Here is a 21,959-nt window from a genome sequence, read left to right as displayed (position 1 = left end):
TCCTGTATACAAATGAAAAACAGGCTGATAAAGAAATTAGGGAAATAGCACTTTTTACAATAGCCACAAATAATATAAAATGTCTTGGTGTAACTAACCAAGCAAGTGAAAGATCTGTATGACAAAACTTCAAGCCCCTGAAGAAAGAAATTGAAGGAGACTCCTATGGTCATGAGTCAGTAGGATTAACATAGTACACATGGCCATGTTACTGAAAGCAATCTACAGATCCAATGCAATTCCCATCAAAATTCCAGCACATCTTTTTACAGATCTTAAAAGAACAATTCTCAACTTCATATGGAATAGCACAAAACCCAGGATAGCCAAAAGAATCCTGATAAGAGAACTAGAGAAATCACCATCCCTGACTTCAAGCTGTACTACAGAGCAATAGTAATAAAACTGCATAATATTGGCACAGAAACAGTTGATTAATGGAATAGATTCAAAGACATAGAAACAAACCCCAACACCTATGGATTCTTGATTTTTGACAGAGAAGTCACAACTATACAATGGAAAAAAGAAAGTGATTTCTACAAATTATGTTGGTCTGTTGATCTGCATGCAGAAGAATATACAAATAGATCCATATATATCACCCTGCATAAAACTCAAGTCCAAGTGGTCAAAGACCCAAACATAAAACAGAATGCACTGAATCTAATAGAAGAGAAAACAATAAAAAGCCTTTAACACATTGGCAGAGGAGAAAGTTTCCTGAACAGAACACCAATGGCTCAGGCTCTAACATTAACAATTGATAAATGGTACCTCATGAAACTATAAAGCTTCTGTAAGACAAAGGACACTGCTAATAGGACAAAATGGCAGACTACAGATTGGGAAAAGATCTTCACTAACTATACATTTGAAAGAGGGCTAATATCCAAAACATATAAAGAATTCAAGAAATTAGACATTAACAAACCAAATGACCCATTTAAAAACAGGATACAGATCTAAACAGAGAATTCTCAACAGAGGAGTCTCTAATGACTGATAAACACTTAAAGAAATGTTCAACAGCCTTAGTCATCAGGAAAGTGCAAATCAAAATGACCCTTACTCAATCACAATGTCTAAGATAAAATACCCAATCAACAACACCATGTTGGAGAGGATGTAGAGTGAGGGAAACTTGTGCAACCATTTTGGAAAACAGTATATCAGTTCCTCAGAAAATTGGAAATGGTTCTACCTAAGGACCCAGCTATACAACTCCAGGGCATATGCCCAAAATATATTCCACCATACCACAAGGATATGTGCTGCACTATGTTCATGGCAGCTTTATTTGAAATAGCCAGAAATGGAAGCAACCCAGATGTCCCGCAGCCAAAGAATGTTGACAAAAAATGTGGTTCATTGCCTGAGGACCCAGCTATACCCCTCTTGGGCATATACCCACAAGATGCCCCAACATATAAAAAAGACACGTGCTCCACTATGCTCATAGCAGCCTTATTTATAATAGCCAGAAGCTGGAAAGAACCCAGATGCCCTTCAACAGAGGAATGGATACAGAAAATGTGGTACATCTACACAATGGAATATTACTCAGCTATCAAAAACAATGCCTTTATGAAATTCATAGGCAAATGGATGGAACTGGAAAATATCATCCTGAGTGAGGTAACCCAATCACAGAAAAACACACATGGTATGCACTCATTGGTAAGTGGCTATTAGCCCAAATGCTTGAATTACCCCAGATGCCTAGAACAAATGAAACTCAAGACGGATGATCAAAATGTGAATGCTTCACTCCTTCTTTAAAAGGGGAACAAGAATACCCTTGGCAGGGAAGAGAGAGGCAAAGATTAAAACAGAGACTGAAGGAACACCCATTCAGAGCCTGCCCCACATGTGGTCCATAAATATACAGCCACCGAATTGGACAGGATGGATGAAGCAGGGAAGTGCAGGCCGACAGGAACCAGATGTAGATCTCTCCTGAGAGACACAGCCAGAATACAGCAAATACAGAGGCGAATGCCAGCAGCACACCACTGAACTGAGAGTGGGACCCCCATTGAAGGAATCAGAGAAAGGACTGGAAGAGCTTGAAGGGGCTCGAGACCCCATATGTACAACAATGCCAAGCAACCAGAGCTTCCAGGGACTAAGCCACTACCTAAAGACTATACATGGACTGACCCTGAACTCTGACCTCATAGGTAGCATTGAATATCCTAGTAAGAGCACCAGTGTAAGGGGAAGCTCTGGATCCTGCTAAGACTGAACCCCCAGTGAACTAGACTGTTGGGGGGAGGGCAGCAATGGGGGGAGGATGGGGAGGGGAACACCCATAAAGAAGGGGAGGGGGAGGGATTAGGAGGATGTTTGCCCGGAAACCGGGAAAGGGAATAACACTCGAAATGTAAATAAGAAATACTCAAGTTAATAAAAAAAAGAAGAAAAAAGAAAAAATTAAAGAATAATAAAAAACCAAATAATACCAAAAAAAAATCCAAAGAAAAAAAAAAGAAAAAAAGAAAATGTGGTTCATTTACACAATGGAATACTATTCAGTATTCCATTCAGTAAAAACAAGGGCATCATGATTTTGTAGACAAATGAAGGGAACTAGAAAATATCATCCTGATTGAAGTAATTAGGTAACCCAGACCCAAAAAGACATGCATGGTATATACTCACTGATAAAAGGATATTAGCCAAAAAAATACAGAATACCCATGGTATTCTACAGGTTCAAAACACTTAAACAAGAAAGAAGGCACAAGTGAGAATGCATGAATCCCACTTAGAAGGGGGAGCAAAATAGTCCTAGAAAGCAGAGGGAAGGAGGAACCTGGGTGGGAGAGCAGAGTGCAAGGGGAATAGGTGAGCAGAATCAGGTATGGGGACAGACAGGAGAGAGGGCCGGAGGGCCAGGAAAATGAATGGATACAGCTGCTGGGGTTGAGATGGGGGCATAACGGAATATCTAGGAAGTCTCAGAGACCTGGGATGGGGGAGGCCTCCAGGAGTCAGTGTGGATGACCTTAGCCAAAATGCCCAACAGGATATGGGCATTTGAAGAAACCATCCCCAGTAGCCAGACAGAGGACTCTCAGTGAAGGGATGGGTACATCAATACACATACAAAAACAAAACTTTCTACCCCAAATTGGTCCTGTCTAAAAGAAATGAAGGTGGCCTTGTTGGGCACCAATGAGAGGAGAAGCCTTTGGTCCTTCCAAGGCTGGACACCGCCCCCTCCCGGTGTAGGGGAATATCAGGGCAGGGAGGTGGGAATGGGAGAGGGGTGGTTGGGGAGGGGTAACACCCTTAAAGAAGAAGGGGGAGAGGGGTGGATAGGGGGCTTATGGACAGGAAACCGGGAAAGGGAATAACATTTGAAATTTAAATTAAAAAATATCCAATACAAATATACAAAAACAAAAACAAAAATGAAGGAACAAAATTGGAGCAGATGCTGAAGAGATGGCTGACTAGTGACTAGTGTAACTTGAGTCCCATCTCATGGGCAGGCACCAATTCCTGGCATCATTAGTGATGCTATGTTGTGCATGTAGACTGGAGCCTACAACCATAGCTGTCCCCTGAGAGGCTCTACGCAGCAAATGACTGAGACTGCAGATAACCACATACAGTCATTGGTTGGAGGTCAGCGACCCCTATGGAAGAGTTAGGGGAAGGATTGAAGGCTCTGAAGGGCATGGCAACCCCACAGGAAGACCATCAGGGTCAACTAACTGGGATTCCTGGGAGCTCCCAGAGACTGAGCCACCAACAAAAGTGCATATGTGGACTGGTCACAGGCTCCAGAATATATGTAGCAGGAATGCCTTGCCTAGCTTTAATGGGAGAGAATGAACCTAAACCTGCGGAGACTTGATGCACCGGAGTAGAGTGATACCCAGCGGGAGGGCCACCCTATGAGAGGAGAAGGAGAAGGGGGATGGAGGAGAGCAGTATTTAGAATGTAAATACATACATAAAATTAATTAATTATTAATTATTAATTAATAATAATTAAATAGAAGAGTCACGAAAACTTTTTTTTAATTTATTTAATACTTAATAATAATTCTTTGGTTTCCGGGCAAACATCCCCCTCCCCCCTCCCCTTCCTTATGGGTGTTCCCCTCCCAACCCTCCCCCCATGGCCGCCCTCCCCCCAACAGTCTAGTTCACTGGGGGTTCAGTCTTAGCAGGACCCAGGGCTTCCCCTTCCACTGGTGCTCTTACTAGGATATTCACTGCTACCGATGAGGTCAGAGTCCAGGGTCAGTCCATGTATAGTCTTTAGGTAGTGTCTTAGTCCCTGGAAGCTCTGGTTGCTTGGCATTGTTGTACATATGGCGTCTCGAGCCCCTTCAAGCTCTTTCAGTCCTTTCTCTGATTCCTTCAACGGGGGTCCTGTTCTCAGTTCAGTGGTTTGCTGCTGGCATTCGCCTCTGTATTTGCTGTATTCTGGCTGTGTCTCTCAGGAGCGATCTACATCCGGCTCCTGTCAGTCTGCACTTCTTTGCTTCATCCATCTTGTCTAATTGGGTGGCTGTATATGTATGGGCCACATGTGGGGCAGGCTCTGAATGGGTGTTCCTTCAGTCTCTGTTTTAATCTTTGCCTCTCTCTTCCCTGCCAAGGGTAGTCTTGTTCCCCTTTTAGAGAAGGAGTGAAGCATTCACATTTTGATCATCCGTCTTGAGTTTCATTTGTTCTAGGCATCTAGGGTAATTCAAGCATTTGGGCTAATAGCCACTTATCAGTGAGTGCATACCATGACGAAAACATTTTTTATTATTACTTTTTTTTATTAACTTAAGTGTTTCTTATTTACATTTCGAGTGTTATTCCCTTTCCTGGTTTCCGGGCCAACATCCCCCTAACCCCTCCCCCTCCCCTTCTTTATGGGTGTTCCCCTCCCAACCCTCCCCCCATGGCCGCCCTCCCCCCAACAGTCTAGTTCACTGGGGGTTCAGTCTTAGCAGGACCCAGGGCTTCCCCTTCCACTGGTGCTCTTACTAGGATATTCATTGCTACCTATGAGGTCAGAGTCCAGGGTCAGTCCATGTATAGTCTTTAGGTACTGGCTTAGTCCCTGGAAGCTCTGGTTGCTTGGCATTGTTGTTCATATGCTGTCTCTAGCCCCTTGAAGCTCTTCCAGTTCTTTCTCTGATTCCTTCAACGGGGTCCTATTCTCAGTTCAGTGGTTTGCTGCTGGCATTCGCCTCTGTATTTGCTGTATTCTGGCTGTGTCTCTCAGGAGCGATCTACATCCGGCTCCTGTCGGTCTGCACTTCTTTGCTTCATCCATCTTGTCTAATTGGGTGGCTGTATATGTATGGACCACATGTGGGGCAGGCTCTGAATGGGTGTTCCTTAAGTCTCTGTTTTAATCTTTGCCTCTCTCTTCCCTGCCAAGGGTATTCTTGTTCCCCTTTTAAAGAAGGAGTGAAGCATTCACATTTTGATCATCCGTCTTGAGTTTCATTTGTTCTAGGCATCTAGGGTAATTCAAGCATTTGGGCTAATAGCCACTTATCAGTGAGTGCATACCATGTATGTCTTTCTGTGATTGGGTTAGCTCACTCAGGATGATATTTTCCAGTTCCAACCATTTGCCTACGAATTTCATAAAGCCGTTGTTTTTGATACCTGAGTAATATTCCATTGTGTAGATGTACCACATTTTCTGTATCCATTCCTCTGTTGAAGGGCATCTGGGTTCTTTCCAGTTTCTGGCTATTATAAATAAGGCTGCGATGAACATAGTGGAGCACGTGTCTTTTTTATATGTTGGGGCATCTTGTGGGTATATGCCCAAGAAAGGTATAGCTGGATCCTCAGGCAGTTCAATGTCCAATTTTCTGAGGAACCTCCAGACTGATTTCCAGAATGGTTGTACCAGTCTGCAATCCCACCAAAAATGGAGGAGTGTTCCTCTTTCTCCACATCCTCTCCAGCATCTGCTGTCACCTGAGTTTTTGATCTTAGCCATTCTCACTGGTGTGAGGTGAAATCTCAGGGTTGTTTTGATTTGCATTTCCCTGATGACTAAAGATGTTGAACATTTCTTTAGGTGTTTCTCAGCCATTCGGCATTCCTCAGCTGTGAATTCTTTGTTTAGTTCTGAACCCTATTTCTTAATAGGGTTATTTTTCTCCCTGTGGTCTAACTTCTTGAGTTCTTTGTATATTTTGGATATAAGGCCTCTATCTGTTGTAGGATTGGTAAAGATCTTTTCCCAATCTGTTGGTTGCCGTTTTGTCCTAACCACAGTGTCCTTTGCCTTACAGAAGCTTTGCAGTTTTATGAGATCCCATTTGTCGATTCTTGATCTTAGAGTATAAGCCCTTGGTGTTTTGTTCAGGAAATTTTCTCCAGTGCCCATGTGTTCAAGGTTCTTCCCCACTTTTTCTTCTATTAGTTTGAGTGTATCTGGGTTGATGTGGAGATCCTTGATCCACTTGGATTTAAGCTTTGTACAGCGTGATAAGAATGGATCGATCTACATTCTTCTACATGTTGACCTCCAGTTGAACCAGCACCATTTGCTGAAAATGCTATCTTTTTTCCATTGGATGGTTTTGGCTCCTTTGTCAAAAATCAAGTGCCCATAGGTGTATGGGTTCATTTCTGGGTCTTCAATTCTGTTCCATTGGTCTATCTGTCTGTCTCTGTACCAATACCATGCAGTTTTTTTTATCACTATTGTTCTGTAATACTGCTTGAGTTCAGGGATAGTGATTCCCCCTGAAGTCCTTTTATTGTTGAGAATAGTTTTAGCTATCCTGGGATTTTTGCTCTTCCAGATGAATTTGCAACTTGTTTTGTCTAACTCTTTGAGGAATTGGATTGGTATTTTGATGGGGATTGCATTGAATCTGTAGATTGGTTTTGGTAAAATGGCCATTTTTACTATGTTAATCCTGCCAATCCATGAGCATGGGAGATCTTTCCATCTTCTGAGGTCTCCTTCAATTTCTTTCTTCAGAGTCTTGAAGTTCTTATTGTACAGATCTTTTACTTGCTTGGTTAAAGTCACACCGAGGTTCTTTATATTGTTTGGGTCTATTATGAAGGGTGTCATTTCCCTAATTTCTTTCTCGTCTTGTTTCTCTTTTGTGTAGAGGAAGGCTACTGATTTATTTCAGTTAATTTTATACCCAGCCACTTTGCTGAAGTTGTTTATCAGCTTTAGTAGTTCTCTGGTGGAACTTTTGGGATCACTTAAATACACTATCATATCATCTGCAAACAGTGATATTTTGACTTCTTCTTTTCCGATCTGTATCCCCTTGACCTCCTTTTGTTGTCTGATTGCTCTGGCTAGAACGTCAAAAACTATATTGAATAAGTAGGGAGAGAGTGGGCAGCCTTGTCTAGTCCCTGATTTTAGTGGGATTGCTTCAAGTTTCTCTCCATTTAGTTTAATGTTAGCAACTGGTTTGCTGTATACGGCTTTTACTATGTTCAGGTATGGGCCTTGAATTCCTATTCTTTCCAGGACTTTTATCATGAAGGGGTGTTGAATTTTGTCAAATGCTTTCTCAGCATCTAATGAAATTATCATGTGGTTTTGTTCTTTCAGTTTGTTTATATAATGGATCACGTTGATGGTTTTCCGTATATTAAACTATCCCTGCATGCCTGGGATGAAGCCTACTTGATCATGGTGGATGATTATTTTGATGTGCTCTTCAATTCGGTTTTCCAGAATTTTATTGAGTGTTTTTGCGTCGATATTCATAAGGGAAATTGGTCTGAAGTTCTCTTTCTTTTTTGGGTCTTTGTGTGGTTTAGGTATAAGAGTAATTTTGGCTTCATAGAAGGAATTCGGTAGTGCTCCATCTGTTTCAATTTTGTGGAATAGTTTGGATAGTATTGGTATGAGGTCTTCTATGAAGGTCTGATAGAATTCTGCACTAAACCCATCTGGACCTGGGCTCTTTTTGGTTGGGAGACCTTTAATGACTGCTTCTATTTCCTTCGGAGTTATGGGGTTGTTTCACTGGTTTATCTGTTCCTGATTTAACTTCGGTACCTAGTATCTGTCTAGGAAATTGTCCATTTCCTGAAGATTTTCAAGTTTTGTTGAATATAGGCTTTTATAGTAGGATCTGATGATTTTTTGAATTTCCTCTGAATCTGTAGTTATGTCTCCCTTTTCATTTCTGATTTTGTTAATTTGGACACACTCTCTGTGTCCTCTCCTTAGTCCGGCTAAGTGTTTATCTATCTTGTTGATTTTCTCAAAGAACCAACTTTTGGTTCTATTGATTCTTTCTATGGTGCTTTTTGTTTCTACTTGGCTGATTTCAGCTCTGAGTTTGATTATTTACTGCCTTCTACTCCTCCTGGGTGTATTTGTTCCTTTTTGTTCTAGAGCTTTTAGGTGTGCTGTCAAGCTGGTGACATATGCTCTTTCCTGTTTCTTTCTGCAGGCACTCAGAGCCATGAGTTTTCCTCTTAGCATAGCTTTCATTGTGTCCCATATGTTTGGGTATGTTGTACCTTCATTTTCATTAAATTCTAAGAAGTCTTTAATTTCTTTCTTTATTTCTTCCTTGACCAGGTTATCATTGAGTACAGCATTGTTCAACTTCCACATATATGTGGGCGTTCTTCCCTTATTGTTATTGAAGACCAGCTTTAGGCCGTGGTGGTCTGATAGCACGCATGGGATTATTTCTATCTTTCTGTGTCTGTTGAGGCCCGTTTTTTGACCAATTATATGGTCAATTTTGGAGAAAGTACCATGAGGAGCTGAGAAGAATGTATATCCTTTTGCTTTAGGATAGAATGTTCAATAAATATCTGTTAAGTCCATTTGGTTCATGACTTCTCTTAGTCTGTCTACGTCTCTGTTTAATTTCTGTTTCCATGATCTGTGCATTGATGAGAGTGGGGTGTTGAAATCTCCTACTATTATTGTGTGAGGTGCAATGTGTGTTTTGAGCTTTAGTAAGGTTTCTTTTACGTATGTATGTGCCCTTGTATTTGGGGCATAGATATTTAGGATTGAGAGTTCATCCTGGCGGATTTTTCCTTTGATGAATATGAAGTGTCCTTCCTTATCTTTTTTGATGAGTTTTAGTTGAAAATTGATTTTATTTGATATTAGAATGGCTACTCCAGCTTGCTTCTTCTGACCATTTGCTTGGAAAGTTTTTTTCCAGCCATCCACTCTGAAGTAGTGTCTGTCTTCATCTCTGAGGTGTGTTTCCTGCAGGAAGCAGAATGCAGGGTCCTCATTGCGTATTCAGTTTGTTAATCTATGTCTTTTTATTGGGGAGTTGAGGCCATTGATGTTGAGAGATATTAAGGAATAGTGATTATTGCTTCCTGTTATTTTCATATTTGGATGTGAGGTTATGTTTGTGTGCTTTTCTTTTCTTTGTTTTATTGCCATGACGATTAGTTTCTTGCTTTTTCTAGGGTGTGGCTTGCCTCCTTATGTTGGGCTTTACCATTTATTATCCTTTGTAGTGCTGGATTTGTAGAAAGATATTGTGTAAATTTGGTTTTGTCATGGAATATCTTGGTTTCTCCATTTATGTTAATTGAGAGTTTTGCAGGATACAGTAACCTGGGCTGGCATTTGTGTTCTCTTAGGGTCTGTATGACATCTGTCCAGGATCTTCTGGCTTTCATAGTTTCTGGCGAAAAGTCTGGTGTGATTCTGATAGGTCTGCCTTTATATATTACTTGACCTTTTTCCCTTACTGCTTTTAATATTCTTTCTTTATTTTGTGCCTTTGGTGTTTTGACTATTATGTGACGGGAGGTGTTTCTTTTCTGGTCCAATCTATTTGGAGTTCTGTATGCTTCTTGTATGCTTATGGGTATCTCTTTCTTTAGGTTAGGGAAGTTTTCTTCCAGGATTTTGTTGAAGATATTTACTGGTCCTTTGAGCTGGGAGTCTTCACTCTCTTCTATACCTATTATCCTTAGGTTTGATCTTCTCATTGAGTCCTGGATTTCCTGTATGTTTTGGACCAGTAGCTTTTTCTGCTTTACATTATCTTTGACAGTTGAGTCAATGATTTCTATGGAATCTTCTGCTCCTGAGATTCTCTCTTGTATCTCTTGTATTCTGTTGGTGATGCTTGTATCTACGGCTCCTTGTCTCTTCCTTTGGTTTTCTATATCCAGGGATGTTTCCATGTGTTCTTTCTTGATTGCTTCTATTTCCATTTTTAATTCTGTCAACTGTTTGATTGTGTTTTCCTGGAATTCTTTCAGGGATTTTTGTGATTCCTCTCTGTAGGCTTCTACTTATTTATTTATGTTTTCCTGCATTTCTTTAAGGGAGTTCTTCATGTCTTTCTTGAAGTCCTCCAGCATCATGATCAAATATGATTTTGAAACTAGATCTTGCTTTTCTGGTGTGTTTGGATATTCCATGTTTGCTTTGGTGGGAGAATTGGGCTCCCATGATGCCATGTAGTCTTGGTTTCTGTTGCTTGGGTTCCTGCGCTTGCCTCTCGCCATCAGATTATCTCTAGTGTTACTTTGTTCTGTTATTTCTGACAGTGGCTAGACTGTCCTATACGCCTGTGTGTCAGGAGTGCTGTAGACCTGTTTTCCTGTTTTCTTTCAGCCAGTTATGGGAACAGAGTGTTCCTCTTTCGGGCGTGTAGTTTTTCCTATCTACATACAGGTCTTCAGCTGTTCCTGTGGGCCTGTGCCCTGAATTCACCAGGCAGGCTGCTTGGAGCAGAAAAGTTGGTCTTACCTGTGGTCTCGAGGCTCAAGTTTGCTCTTGGGGTGTTTCTTATGAACTCTTTATGGGGGTAGCAACCAGGAGGACCTGCGCCACCCTTTCCAGGAGCCCCCGTGCACCAGAGTCCTGGATGGCATTTGGGTTTTTCCTCTGGAGTCAGAGATGTCGGCAGAGTGTACACTCTTCTGGTTTCCCAGGCGTGTGTGCCTCTCTGAAGGTTTAGCTCTCCCTCCCACGGGATTTGGGTGCAGAGAACTACAAAAACATTTTTTAAGATATGTGCTGTAGATTCAGTAGGTCTAGAGTCCAGGTTTAGACTGTCTCAGGTGATGTAGCGGTGGCTGTCCAGGGAAACATTGCACTCAGGCTGTGCAGCCATCTCTTTCATTTTTTCTCTCTTTATTGATTTTGAGACAGATTCTAGCAATGCAGTCGAGGCTGAGCTCGAATTTGCGACATAGACTAGGCTGGCTTTGATTTTTCCTCTTCCTCTTACTTCTGCTTCCCAAGGGCTCAGATTACAGGACACAGACATCAGTTTCTAGTCTTTTCAAAATTGCTTTGCACACACCAAGTTCTTATATGTATTGAATTTTAGTTTAACTGTCCATTTAATCACATATTCTATTTTGATTCAGTATGAATTTAAAGTATTAATTGCAATGGCTCTTCATCTTGTCTCTTTTTGAGACAGAGAGTTACTATATCACTCTGGCTGTCCTGGAACTCACTATGTAGACCAAGGTGGCCTCAAACTTATAGAGATTTTCTTGTCTCTGCCTTCCATATTCTGGGATTAAAGATGTATGCCATCATATACTACTTAACCTCTTAATCTCTTTAAACTTGAGTCTCTTTATCTGTAAAAGTGGGAAAGCAGTGAATGCACCCCATGTGAATTTATAGTATATTATGACATAATGTATACATATATTTATGTATACTGCTTCACTGCTTTTAAGTTTAAATGGAGAAACTTTTCCAATTACTTTTATATTTCTCTTTTTCATATCATTTACATATCCATTTATATTTTCTTCAAAATATAAGATGAATTGGCACCCTATGTTGAAGGAAAAGAACATTTGTTTTGGAAATTTGATGACAAATTAGATATTACAGATATTGTTTGACCTTCAAAGTAAAGTATAAAATGTTTAGACATATTGTACATTTTCCATTTTAAAGGAAAAAAGTTGTGCTAAATTTAGAATTGTTCCCAAAGCATAAGCTAGGGTTGATTTAAATTATTTTATAGCTTATTTTGCTGGTATTAGATATTAAATTATCTATATATAAACATTTAAAATGGAAAATTTTTATTGGATATTGGCACACCTCGCCCCCCCCCCCAGTTTTGGGGAATGTCAAGGTGGAAAAGAGTGGTGGTTGGGGAGAGGGAACACTCTCATAGAAGAAGGGGGATGGGAGATGGGATGGGGGCTTATGGATGGGAAACTGGGAAAGGGAATAACATTTGAAATGTAAATTAAAAAGTCCAATAAAAAATATCCAATCGTTTTATATTTCAACTGTTAGTAAATTTACCTATCCATTAATACGATATTTATACCTACAATGCTCAACTTCTTGAAGCTCATTTTCTAATACCTAAATGTTTTCTCAATGGAGTTGTCTTTGCAACTTCCCTTTCTAATCTAATAACATGTCTAAGCTGAAGCTGACCTGCCCCCGTGCATTGACAATAGCTGCCTATCTATTGTCCGTATTGTTATGTTTGTACTTGGAGACTTGCTTGCTCCTCCTAGCTGTAGCCAGTTTCTGAGGGATAGTCATGTAGTCTCTGAGACTGTCTCCTGAGAGTGTTTTTCATAATTCACATTAACTAATCCATAATTCATACCCTTTATATAGATACCATATTCTCTCTCCATCTATCTGTTTTATAAGATAGTACTAGGCACCAGAACAATAGACCTACATCTTTTTTTTTTAATAAAAAAAATTGTATTTACTTAGAAGCATTCAGAATGTCAACAAAACAGCCGCCATTTTTTTGCAATTACAGAGTGGTATTCAGTTAACAGAACAACAATTACCTTCTTATAAGCTGCATCAGAGACAACTGAAGATGGGAAAAAAAAAACAAAAGGAAAAAAAACAAAAACAAAAACAAAAAAAGAAAGAAACCAAAACCCAAACTACTGTCCCCATATATAATTAATTTGTGCTGTGCACCAACAAGAACCTGCTTTAATTTCCATGCCAATTTACAACCCCCAGACTGTACCAGGCAAGGTTAGTGGCTATTGAAAATACCACCAGGACAGGGCTAGCTAAAGACACATTCGGTAGTGTGTTAACTATACAAAAAAGACACTGTACAGTTTAAAAACAAATCTTACACAGCCTTACATTTCAATTTTTTTCTTTAAAAGGAGTGAGATGTGTACAGGGGGGTTAAATGCTTTATAGACAAGAAAAAAACTGCGCTAGAACCAACTTATTCATCATCATCATCTTCTTCTTCATCTTCGTCTTCCTCTTCTTCCTCCTCTTCCTCATCCTCTTCATCCTCCTCGTCGTCTTCCTCTTCCTTCTTTTTCTTGCTCTTCTCAGCCTTGACCACCCCCTTTTTCGCTGCATCAGGTTTTCCTTTAGCTCTGTAGGCAGCAATATCCTTCTCATACTTCTCCTTCAGCTTGGCGGCCTTCTTCTCACAGGGCTGCTTGTCATCCGCGGCAGTGTTGTTCCACATCTCTCCTAGTTTCTTCGCAACATCACCAATGGATAAACCAGGATGCTCGCCTTTGATTTTTGGGTGGTACTCAGAACAGAACAAGAAGAAGGCCGAAGGAGGCCTCTTGGGAGCATTGGGGTCCTTGAACTTCTTTTTGGTCTCCCCTTTGGGGGGGATGTAGGTTTTCATTTCTCTTTCATAACGAGCCTTGTCAGCCTTTGCCATATCTTCAAATTTCCCCTTTTCTTTAGCAGACATGGTCTTCCACCTCTCTGAGCACTTCTTGGAGAACTCTGAGAAGTTGACAGAAGCATCCGGGTGCTTCTTCTTGTGCTCCTCCCGGCAGGTTTGCACAAAGAATGCATATGAGGACATTTTGCCTCTCAGCTTCTTAGGATCTCCTTTGCCCATGTTTAGTTGATTTTCCTCCGCGAGGCACAGAGTCGCCCAGTGCCCGTCCGGCTCTCGCTTGCCCCGGCGCTGTCTCTATGGAGCTCAATGTACTGCAATGGCTGTGAGAGCGGGAGCCAGACGCAGCCCTAGACCTACATCTTAAAGCTTGATAAAATTACCTGAATTAGCTAACTTTGATGCTTAGCTAGCTGAAGTACCTCTACCACTAGTAATTCATTATTTTGTTCAATATCCACATCTTCATGATGTGGAGTGTGCCCTTCTCTTAAGATTCATGACCACTTTTCAATAGCAAGTGTCCTTAATTCACTAGTCACCACACATAAGTGACAGTAAAATATATATTTAGGGCTGGAGGAATAGCTCAACTGTTAAAATCACTGGATGCCTTTCCAGAGGTCCTGAGTTCAATTCCCAGCAACCACATGGTAGCTCACAACCATCTGTAACGGGATCTGATGCCATCTTCTGGTGTGTGTAAATACAGCTAGAATGTACTCATATACATAAAATAAATACATCTTAAAAAACACATTTAAAAATGCAGGTCCCTCATGGATTGGCAGGATTAATATAGTAAAAATGGCCATTTTACCAAAAGCGATCTACAGATTCAATGCAATCCCCATGAAAATACCAATCCAATTCTTCAAAGAGTTAGACAGAACAATTTGCAAATTCATCTGGAATAACAAAAAACCCAGGATAGCTAAAACTATCCTCAACAATAAAAGGACTTCAGGGGGAATCACTATCCCTGAACTCAAGCAGTATTATAGAGCAATAGTGATAAAAACTGCATGGTATTGGTACAGAGACAGACAGATAGACCAATGGAATAGAATTGAAGACCCAGTAATGAACCCACACACCTATGGTCACTTGATTTTTGACAAAGGAGCCAAAACCATCCAATGGAAAAAAGATAGCATCTTCAGCAAATGGTGCTGGTTCAACTGGAGGTCACAATGTAGAAGAATGCAGATTGATCCACGCTTATCACCCTGTACAAAGCTTAAGTCCAAGTGGATCAAGGACCTCCACATCAAACCAGACATATAATAGAACTAATAGAAGAAAAACTAGGGAAGCATCTGGAACACATGGGCACTGGAAAAAATTTCCTGAACAAAACACCAAGGGCTTATGCTCTAAGATCAAGAATCGACAAATGGGATCTCATAAAACTGCAAAGCTTCTGTAAGGCAAAGGACACTGTGGTTAGGACAAAACGGCAACCAACAGATTGGGAAAAGATCTTTACCAATCCTACAACAGATAGAGGCCTTATATCCAAAATATACAAAGAACTCAAGAAGTTAGACCGCAGGGAGACAAATAACCCTATTAAAAAATGGGGTTCAGAGCTAAACAAAGAATTCACAGCTGAGGAATGCCGAATGGCTGAGAAACACCTAAAGAAATGTTCAACATCTTTAGTCATCAGGGAAATGCAAATCAAAACAACCCTGAGATTTCACCTCACACCAGTGAGAATGGCTAAGATCAAAAACTCAGGTGACAGCAGATGCTGGCGAGGATGCAGAGAAGGAGGAACACTCCTCCATTTTTGGTGGGATTGCAGACTGGTACAACCATTCTGGAAATCAGTCTGGAGGTTCCTCAGAAAATTGGACATTGAACTGCCTGAGGATCCAGCTATACCTTTCTTGGGCATATACCCACAAGATGCCCCAACATATAAAAAAGACACGTGCTCCACTATGTTCATAGCAGCCTTATTTATAATAGCCAGAAGCTGGAAGGAACCCAGATGCCCTTCAACAGAGGAATGGATACAGAAAATGTGGTACATCTACACAATGGAATATTACTCAGCTATCAAAAACAACGGCTTTATGAAATTCGTAGGCAAATGGTTGGAACTGGAAAATATCATCCTGAGTGAGCTAACCCAATCACAGAAAGACATACATGGTATGCACTCACTGATAAGTGGCTATTAGTCCAAATGCTTGAATTACCCTAGATGCCTAGAACAAATGAAACTCAAGACAGATGATCAAAATGTGAATGCTTCACTTCTTCTTTAAAAGGGGAACAAGAATACCCTTGGCAGGGAAGAGAGAGGCAAAGATTAAAACAGAGACTTAAGGAACACCCATTCAGAGCCTGCCTCACATGTGGCCCATACATATACAGCCACCCAATTAGACAAGATGGATGAAGCAAAGAAGTGCAGACCGACAGGAGCCGGATGTAGATCGCTCCTGAGAGACACAGCCAGAATACAGCAAATACAGAGGTGAATGCCAGCAGCAAACCACTGAACTGAGAATAGGACCCCGTTGAAGGAATCAGAGAAAGAACTGGAAGAGCTTGAAGGGGCTCGAGACCCCATATGTACAATAATGCCAAGCAACCAGAGCTTCCAGGGACTAAGCCACTACCTAAAGACTATACATGGACTGACCCTGGACTCTGACCTCATAGATAGCAATTAATATCCTAGTAAGAGCACCAGTGGAAGGGGAAGCCCTGGGTCCTGCTAAGACTGAACCCCCAGTGAACTAGACTGTTGGGGGGAGGGCGGCCATGGGGGGAGGGTTGGGAGGGGAACAGCCATAAAGAAGGGGAGGGGGGAGGGGGATGTTTGCCCGGAAACCGAAGAATTATTATTAAGTATTAAATAAATTAAAAAAATGCAGGTCCTATTTGGTTTATATTAGAATTAACATTGAATAATCTTGTTCAGTGCTCTTCCCTGACTGGCTTCCCATTGCTCTCAAAGCAAAACTCAGATTTAATATTCAAAATTCTTAAAGTATTTTATTCTTGACTTTGTTTCTTACTTTCAAAAGCCCTTTGTCTCATCACTGCTATTTGGATCTCAAACACATTTCCTGCTTTACCACTGACATCTTTTCAAAACTCATTATGATCAATGGAATTGCCTGTTGGTGCTAACTAAATACTACCTGACTCTTGAAAATGCCTCACTTGATTCTGTTCCATAGAACCTGAGCGGCTTCCCTTTTCTGAATAGCAGATGGCGTCTGAACTTCTCTGCCATATGCCATATTTAGCAGACACACTTAACATTAATAGATGAACTATTTGAGTTCTGACAATTTCTGAGCAGTATCGAATATCATGGTAAGTATTTCTTATTGTTACAGAATGAATTTTATCTATACTGCAGTGAATGTCTTTAGGAATCAATAGCTTTTCTAGTGGGTTTATTGATTTTGTGATATAGTTTGGGTTCTTTTTTTTTCTGTTCTATTTTTTTCTTTTTTTTTAAATTTAGAGAATACTTTATTAGTTTTTGTAATCAAACCCACATAGATAAGACCTTACATATTTAATACAGTGTGTTACCCCTGTACAAATGGAAAAAACTTAAGTTCAACATTACTAGACCAATATGGCTGTTAATTTCTGTACAGTGCCAACTCAACACAGTAAACGGGGATACTTTTTTCGAAAGTTGACAGCACAGGTAAAGTTTCAAAAAATTCAAATTATATATCTGTATATATATATTTATATTTATATAAAAAGACCAATAATAGCAGTGTGTTATGCATCAACAGCAGCAACAGCTTTTCCAGGTTTTGCAGTCATCTGAACAAAACTGTAGAGACATCCAGCACACTCCATTAAAAAAAAAAGTAAAAAAACAAAACCCGAGAAAACAGCACAGTTCTGTTACTCTTGTGGTACCTGGCACCATTTTTTTTTTTAAATTAGCTTCTCAATCATCATCTGGAAAGAAAACATTCTGAGCAACATCATTAAAAACAGCTCTGATAAAGCACGGTCACTACTACGTATCATAAAGCAGGTACAAGCTATTTTACATCCACAGAGGTATGATACAGTACTGTCCTACATCTATAATACTAGAGGATACAATTTAAAAGGCATTATTTGAGACTTGATTCTACTTTTCCAGCAGAGGGCCCAAAGGATGGTGTGACACAGCTTTGTAAAGAAACATACTCTAGACAGGATTTCCTTTCACTAGTGGCACAGTTCTAAGGATTCATTCTCTCCATGAATGTCAGCTAAAACCGTTATTAAAAAAATGAAATATCCCTAGAACAAAACCGTATAACCACCGGATTCACATGAAGATGACCTAGTGGAGACAAGCTGGACCTCACCTTACCAACAAGCTATCAAATCTGTTATGTTTAAACAGTGAGACCTCCAAGGAAGGAGATGCCAAGTAGTGCTTCAAAGCTTCGGACCACAATCAAACACAGCATCCTTTTCAACAGAAGCAGAAGCTAATCTGAATATGCTCAAGGATGCTGACATCAACATTTAATCATCTCCTCACTCATCCAGGAAGAAGGGGAGATCAGTTACTACTGTACTTTATTGTGTTCAACCAAATCACCATGTTACAAAAATAGCAAGCTGCCATAATAAAAAATAAGGCTCCTCTATCCAGCACCAGATAACATCATTTTACTTTCAAGCCTAGAAATTGCACACTTGTATATAAACCAACCGAAGATGAGGATTGAGAGTTCATCTTGGTGGATTTTTCCTTTGATGAATATGAAGTGTCCTTCCTTATCTTTTTTGATGACTTTTAATTGAAAATTGATTTTATTTGATATTAGAATGGCTACTCCAGCTTGCTTCTTCTGACCATTTGCTTGGAAAGTTGTTTTCCAGCCTTTCACTCTGAGGTAGTGTCTGTCTTTGTCTCTGAGGTGTGTTTCCTGTAGGCAGCAGATTGCAGGGTCCTCATTGCGTATCCAGTTTGTTAATCTATGTCTTTTTATTGGGGAGTTGAGGCCATTGATGTTGAGAGATATTAAGGAATAGTGATTATTGCTTCCTATTATATTCATATTTGGATGTGAGGTTATGTTTGTGTGCTTTTCTTCTCTTTGTTTTGTTGCCAAGATGATAAGTTTCTTGCTTCTTCTAGGGTATAGCTTGCCTCCTTATGTTGGGCTTTACCCTTTATTATCCTTTGTAGTGCTGGATTTGTAGAAAGATATTGTGTAAATTTGGTTTTGTCATGGAATATCTTGGTTTCTCCATCTATGTTAATTGAGAGTTTTGCAGGATAGAGTAACCTGGGCTGGCATTTGTGTTCTCTTAGGGTCTGTATGACATCAGTCCAGGATCTTCTGGCCTTCATAGTTTCTGGCGAAAAGTCTGGTGTGATTCTGATAGGTCTGCCTTTATATGTTACTTGACCTTTTTCCCTTACTGCTTTTAATATTCTTTCTTTATTTTGTGCGTTTGGTGTTTTGACAATTATGTGACGGGAGGTGTTTCTTTTCTGAAACACTCCAAATCTATTTGGAGTTCTGTAGGCTTCTTGTATGCCTATGGGTATCTCTTTTTTTTAGGTTAGGGAAGTTTTCTTCTATGATTTTGTTGAAGATATTTACTGGTCTTTTGAGCTGGGAGTCTTCACTCTCTTCTATACCTATTATCCTTAGGTTTGATCTTCTCATTGAGTCCTGGATTTCCTGTATGTTTTGGACCAGTAGCTTTTTCTGCTTTACATTATCTTTGACAGTTGAGTCAATGATTTCTATGGAATCTTCTGCTCCCGAGATTCTCTCTTCCATCTCTTGTATCCTGTGGTGAAGCTTGTATCTACAGCTACTTGTCTTTTCTTTTGATTTTCTATGTCCAGGGTTGTTTCCATGTGTTCTTTCTTGATTGCTTCTATTTCCATTTTTAATTCCTTCAACTGTTTGATTGTGTTTTCCTGGAATTCTTTCAGGGATTTTTGTGATTCCTCTCTGTAGGCTTCTACTTGTTCTCTAAGGGAGTTCTTTATGTCTTTCTTGAAGTCCTCCAGCATCATGATCAAATATGATTTTGAAACTAGATCTTGCTTTTCTGGTTTGTTTGGATATTCCGTGTTTGCTTTGGTGGGAGAATTGGGCTCCCATGATGCCATGTAGTCTTGGTCTCTGTTGCTTGGGTTCCTGCGCTTGCCTCTCGCCATCAGATTATCTCTAGTGTTACTTTGTTCTGCTATTTCTGACCGTGGCTAGACTGTCCTATAAGCCTGTGTTTCAGGAGTGCTGTAGACCTGTTTTCCTGTTTTCTTTCAGCCAGTTATGGGGACAGAGTGTTCTGCTTTTGGGCGTGTAGTTTTTCCTCTCTACAGGTCTTCAGCTGTTCCTGTGGGCCTGTGTCTTGAGTTCACCAGGCAGGTTTCTTGCAGGGGAAAAGTTGGTTGTACCTGTGGTTCCAAGGCTCAAGTTTGCTCGTGGGGTACTGCCTAAGTCCTCTCCGTGGCGGCAGCAACCGGGAAGATCTGCGCTGCTCTTTCCGGGAGCCTTCGTGCACCAGGGTTCCAGATGACGTTTGGTGTTTTCCTCTGGCGTCTGGATGTGCACAGAGTGCAGTCTCTTCTGGTTTCCCAGGTGTGTGTGCCTCTCTGAAGGTTTAGCTCTCCCTCCCACGGGATTTGGGTGCAGAGAACTGTTTATCCGGTCTGTTTCTTTCAGGGTCCGGCGGTGTCCCAGGCGCAGGGGTCCTGCTGCTCCTGGGCCCTCCCCTACGGGAACCCAGAGGCCTTATACATTTGCCTCTTGGGCCAGGGATGTGGGCAGGTGTAGGCAGTGTTGGTGGTCTCCTCCGCTCTGCAGCCTCAGGAGTACCCACCTGATCAGGCGGTGAGGTCTCTCTCCCACGGGGTTTGGGAGCAGAGAGCTGCTGCGGGCCGCGATCCGCGGGTGTGGGACTTCCTAGTTTGGGTTCTTAAATCATGCATTACAGCCTTATATGGACATGCATAACCGAATGTGGGGGCTGCAAAATCGAGATAATAAACATTTTCTGATGCTTTACAACCAAAAAATAATTAAATAAACATTTAATGAGTCTGAGGTGTCTCTGATAGAGTTTGCCCAGGCTGTCCTACATGGCTTCACTGTAGCCCTGGTTCTGACACACTACAGGCCCACTTTGAATTGTGTACTTTGCAACACATTACACAAGAATACATGCTTGAAACACCTGGCTCAAATTTTAGACCCCATTGTGTATTATGAATTATAATGTTTTTACTGTAAAGTCATAGGGTTTTTATCTTAACAAAATTAGCTGGCAGGTCGTTGGAAGATTTAGTTCCTAAAAAGGGAAACCATCTGGGCAAGGCAGCACTTATATTTAATTCTAGCACTAAGAATTTGAATCCATTTTCCAATGAGATGAAAGAAAACCGTAAGTTTGGGGCTAGCCTAGACTAAATAGCAAGACTGTTACATCACCGAAAGTAAATGTTGAAATGTTGATCCAAGAATATTCTATTCCACACCATTCAATAGATGAAAGTTAGCAAAACAAGGAAGAGATAGGAACAAAAGAACCACAGATTTCAATATTTCCTCCATAAAATTTATAAATATTTGTTCACCTTTTAAAAATGGACATATTTTGTACATAGGGATTCACTGTCAGCTTACCTGACCAATTAAGCTGGAGAACACAAAAACTCCCGAAAAGAAATTCAAGAGTTGAAAAACAATTTCAAATGAAGTCTGTGGCTCTGGAAGGCCCCCAATTGTAATTAAAGTTCGAACTGCCCAATAAAAACATCGCAGATACCTGTAAAAAAAGATGCATAGATTCTCGTGTACATACCACTGTAACACAATTTGCTCCCACGCACAGTTTGTATATGCAGGAACTGGCAAACACTATGTGTGCTACTGTAAAGTCTTTTAAATTTTATTTTTTGATATTTTGTGTATTTACATTTCAAATGTTATACCCTTTCCGCCCTCTCCCATACCCCTTCACTCCTCCCCCTACTTCTATGAGGATGCTCCCACTCCCACCCACCCACTCCCACCTCAATGCCCCTGTCAGCAAGCACTTCTTGGCATCAGCAATAGTGACTGGGTTTGGTGACTGCATATGGGATGAATCCCCAGGTGGGGCAGTCTGGGCATACATCCAAAAGATGCTCTAACATTTAACAAGGACACATGCTCCACTATGCTCATTACAGCTTTATTTATAATATCTAGAAGCTGGAAAGAATCCAGATGTCCTTCAACAGAGGAATGGATACAGAAAATGTGGTACATCTACACAATGGAATATTACTCAGCTATCAAAAACAGTGACTACATAGAATTCTTAGTCTAATGAATGGAACTAGAAAATATCCCGAGTGAG

At 40.6% G+C, this 21,959-nt stretch overlaps 2 protein-coding genes across 2 annotated transcripts in view; both read right to left on the bottom strand.

The window, feature by feature from the left end:
• Positions 1–21,959, bottom strand: part of Cngb3 (cyclic nucleotide gated channel subunit beta 3) — a 248,128-nt gene that overhangs the window by 73,011 nt on the left and 153,158 nt on the right. Inside the window, exon 11 of the mRNA NM_001271238.1 lies at positions 21,242–21,383. Within this exon, the coding sequence (NP_001258167.1) occupies positions 21,242–21,383 (142 nt within the window). The remainder of the gene's footprint in view (positions 1–21,241; positions 21,384–21,959) is intronic.
• Positions 12,859–13,951, bottom strand: LOC134478941 (high mobility group protein B1-like). Its single transcript, XM_063261276.1, has one exon. It carries the CDS (start codon positions 13,815–13,817, stop codon positions 13,170–13,172), a length of 648 nt encoding a protein of 215 aa, XP_063117346.1. The 5' UTR covers positions 13,818–13,951; the 3' UTR covers positions 12,859–13,169.

This window comes from Rattus norvegicus, chromosome 5 (genome assembly GCF_036323735.1).
Source record: "Rattus norvegicus strain BN/NHsdMcwi chromosome 5, GRCr8, whole genome shotgun sequence".
Taxonomy (NCBI): domain Eukaryota; kingdom Metazoa; phylum Chordata; class Mammalia; order Rodentia; family Muridae; genus Rattus; species Rattus norvegicus.
This window is presented reverse-complemented; position numbering and strand designations above follow the sequence as displayed.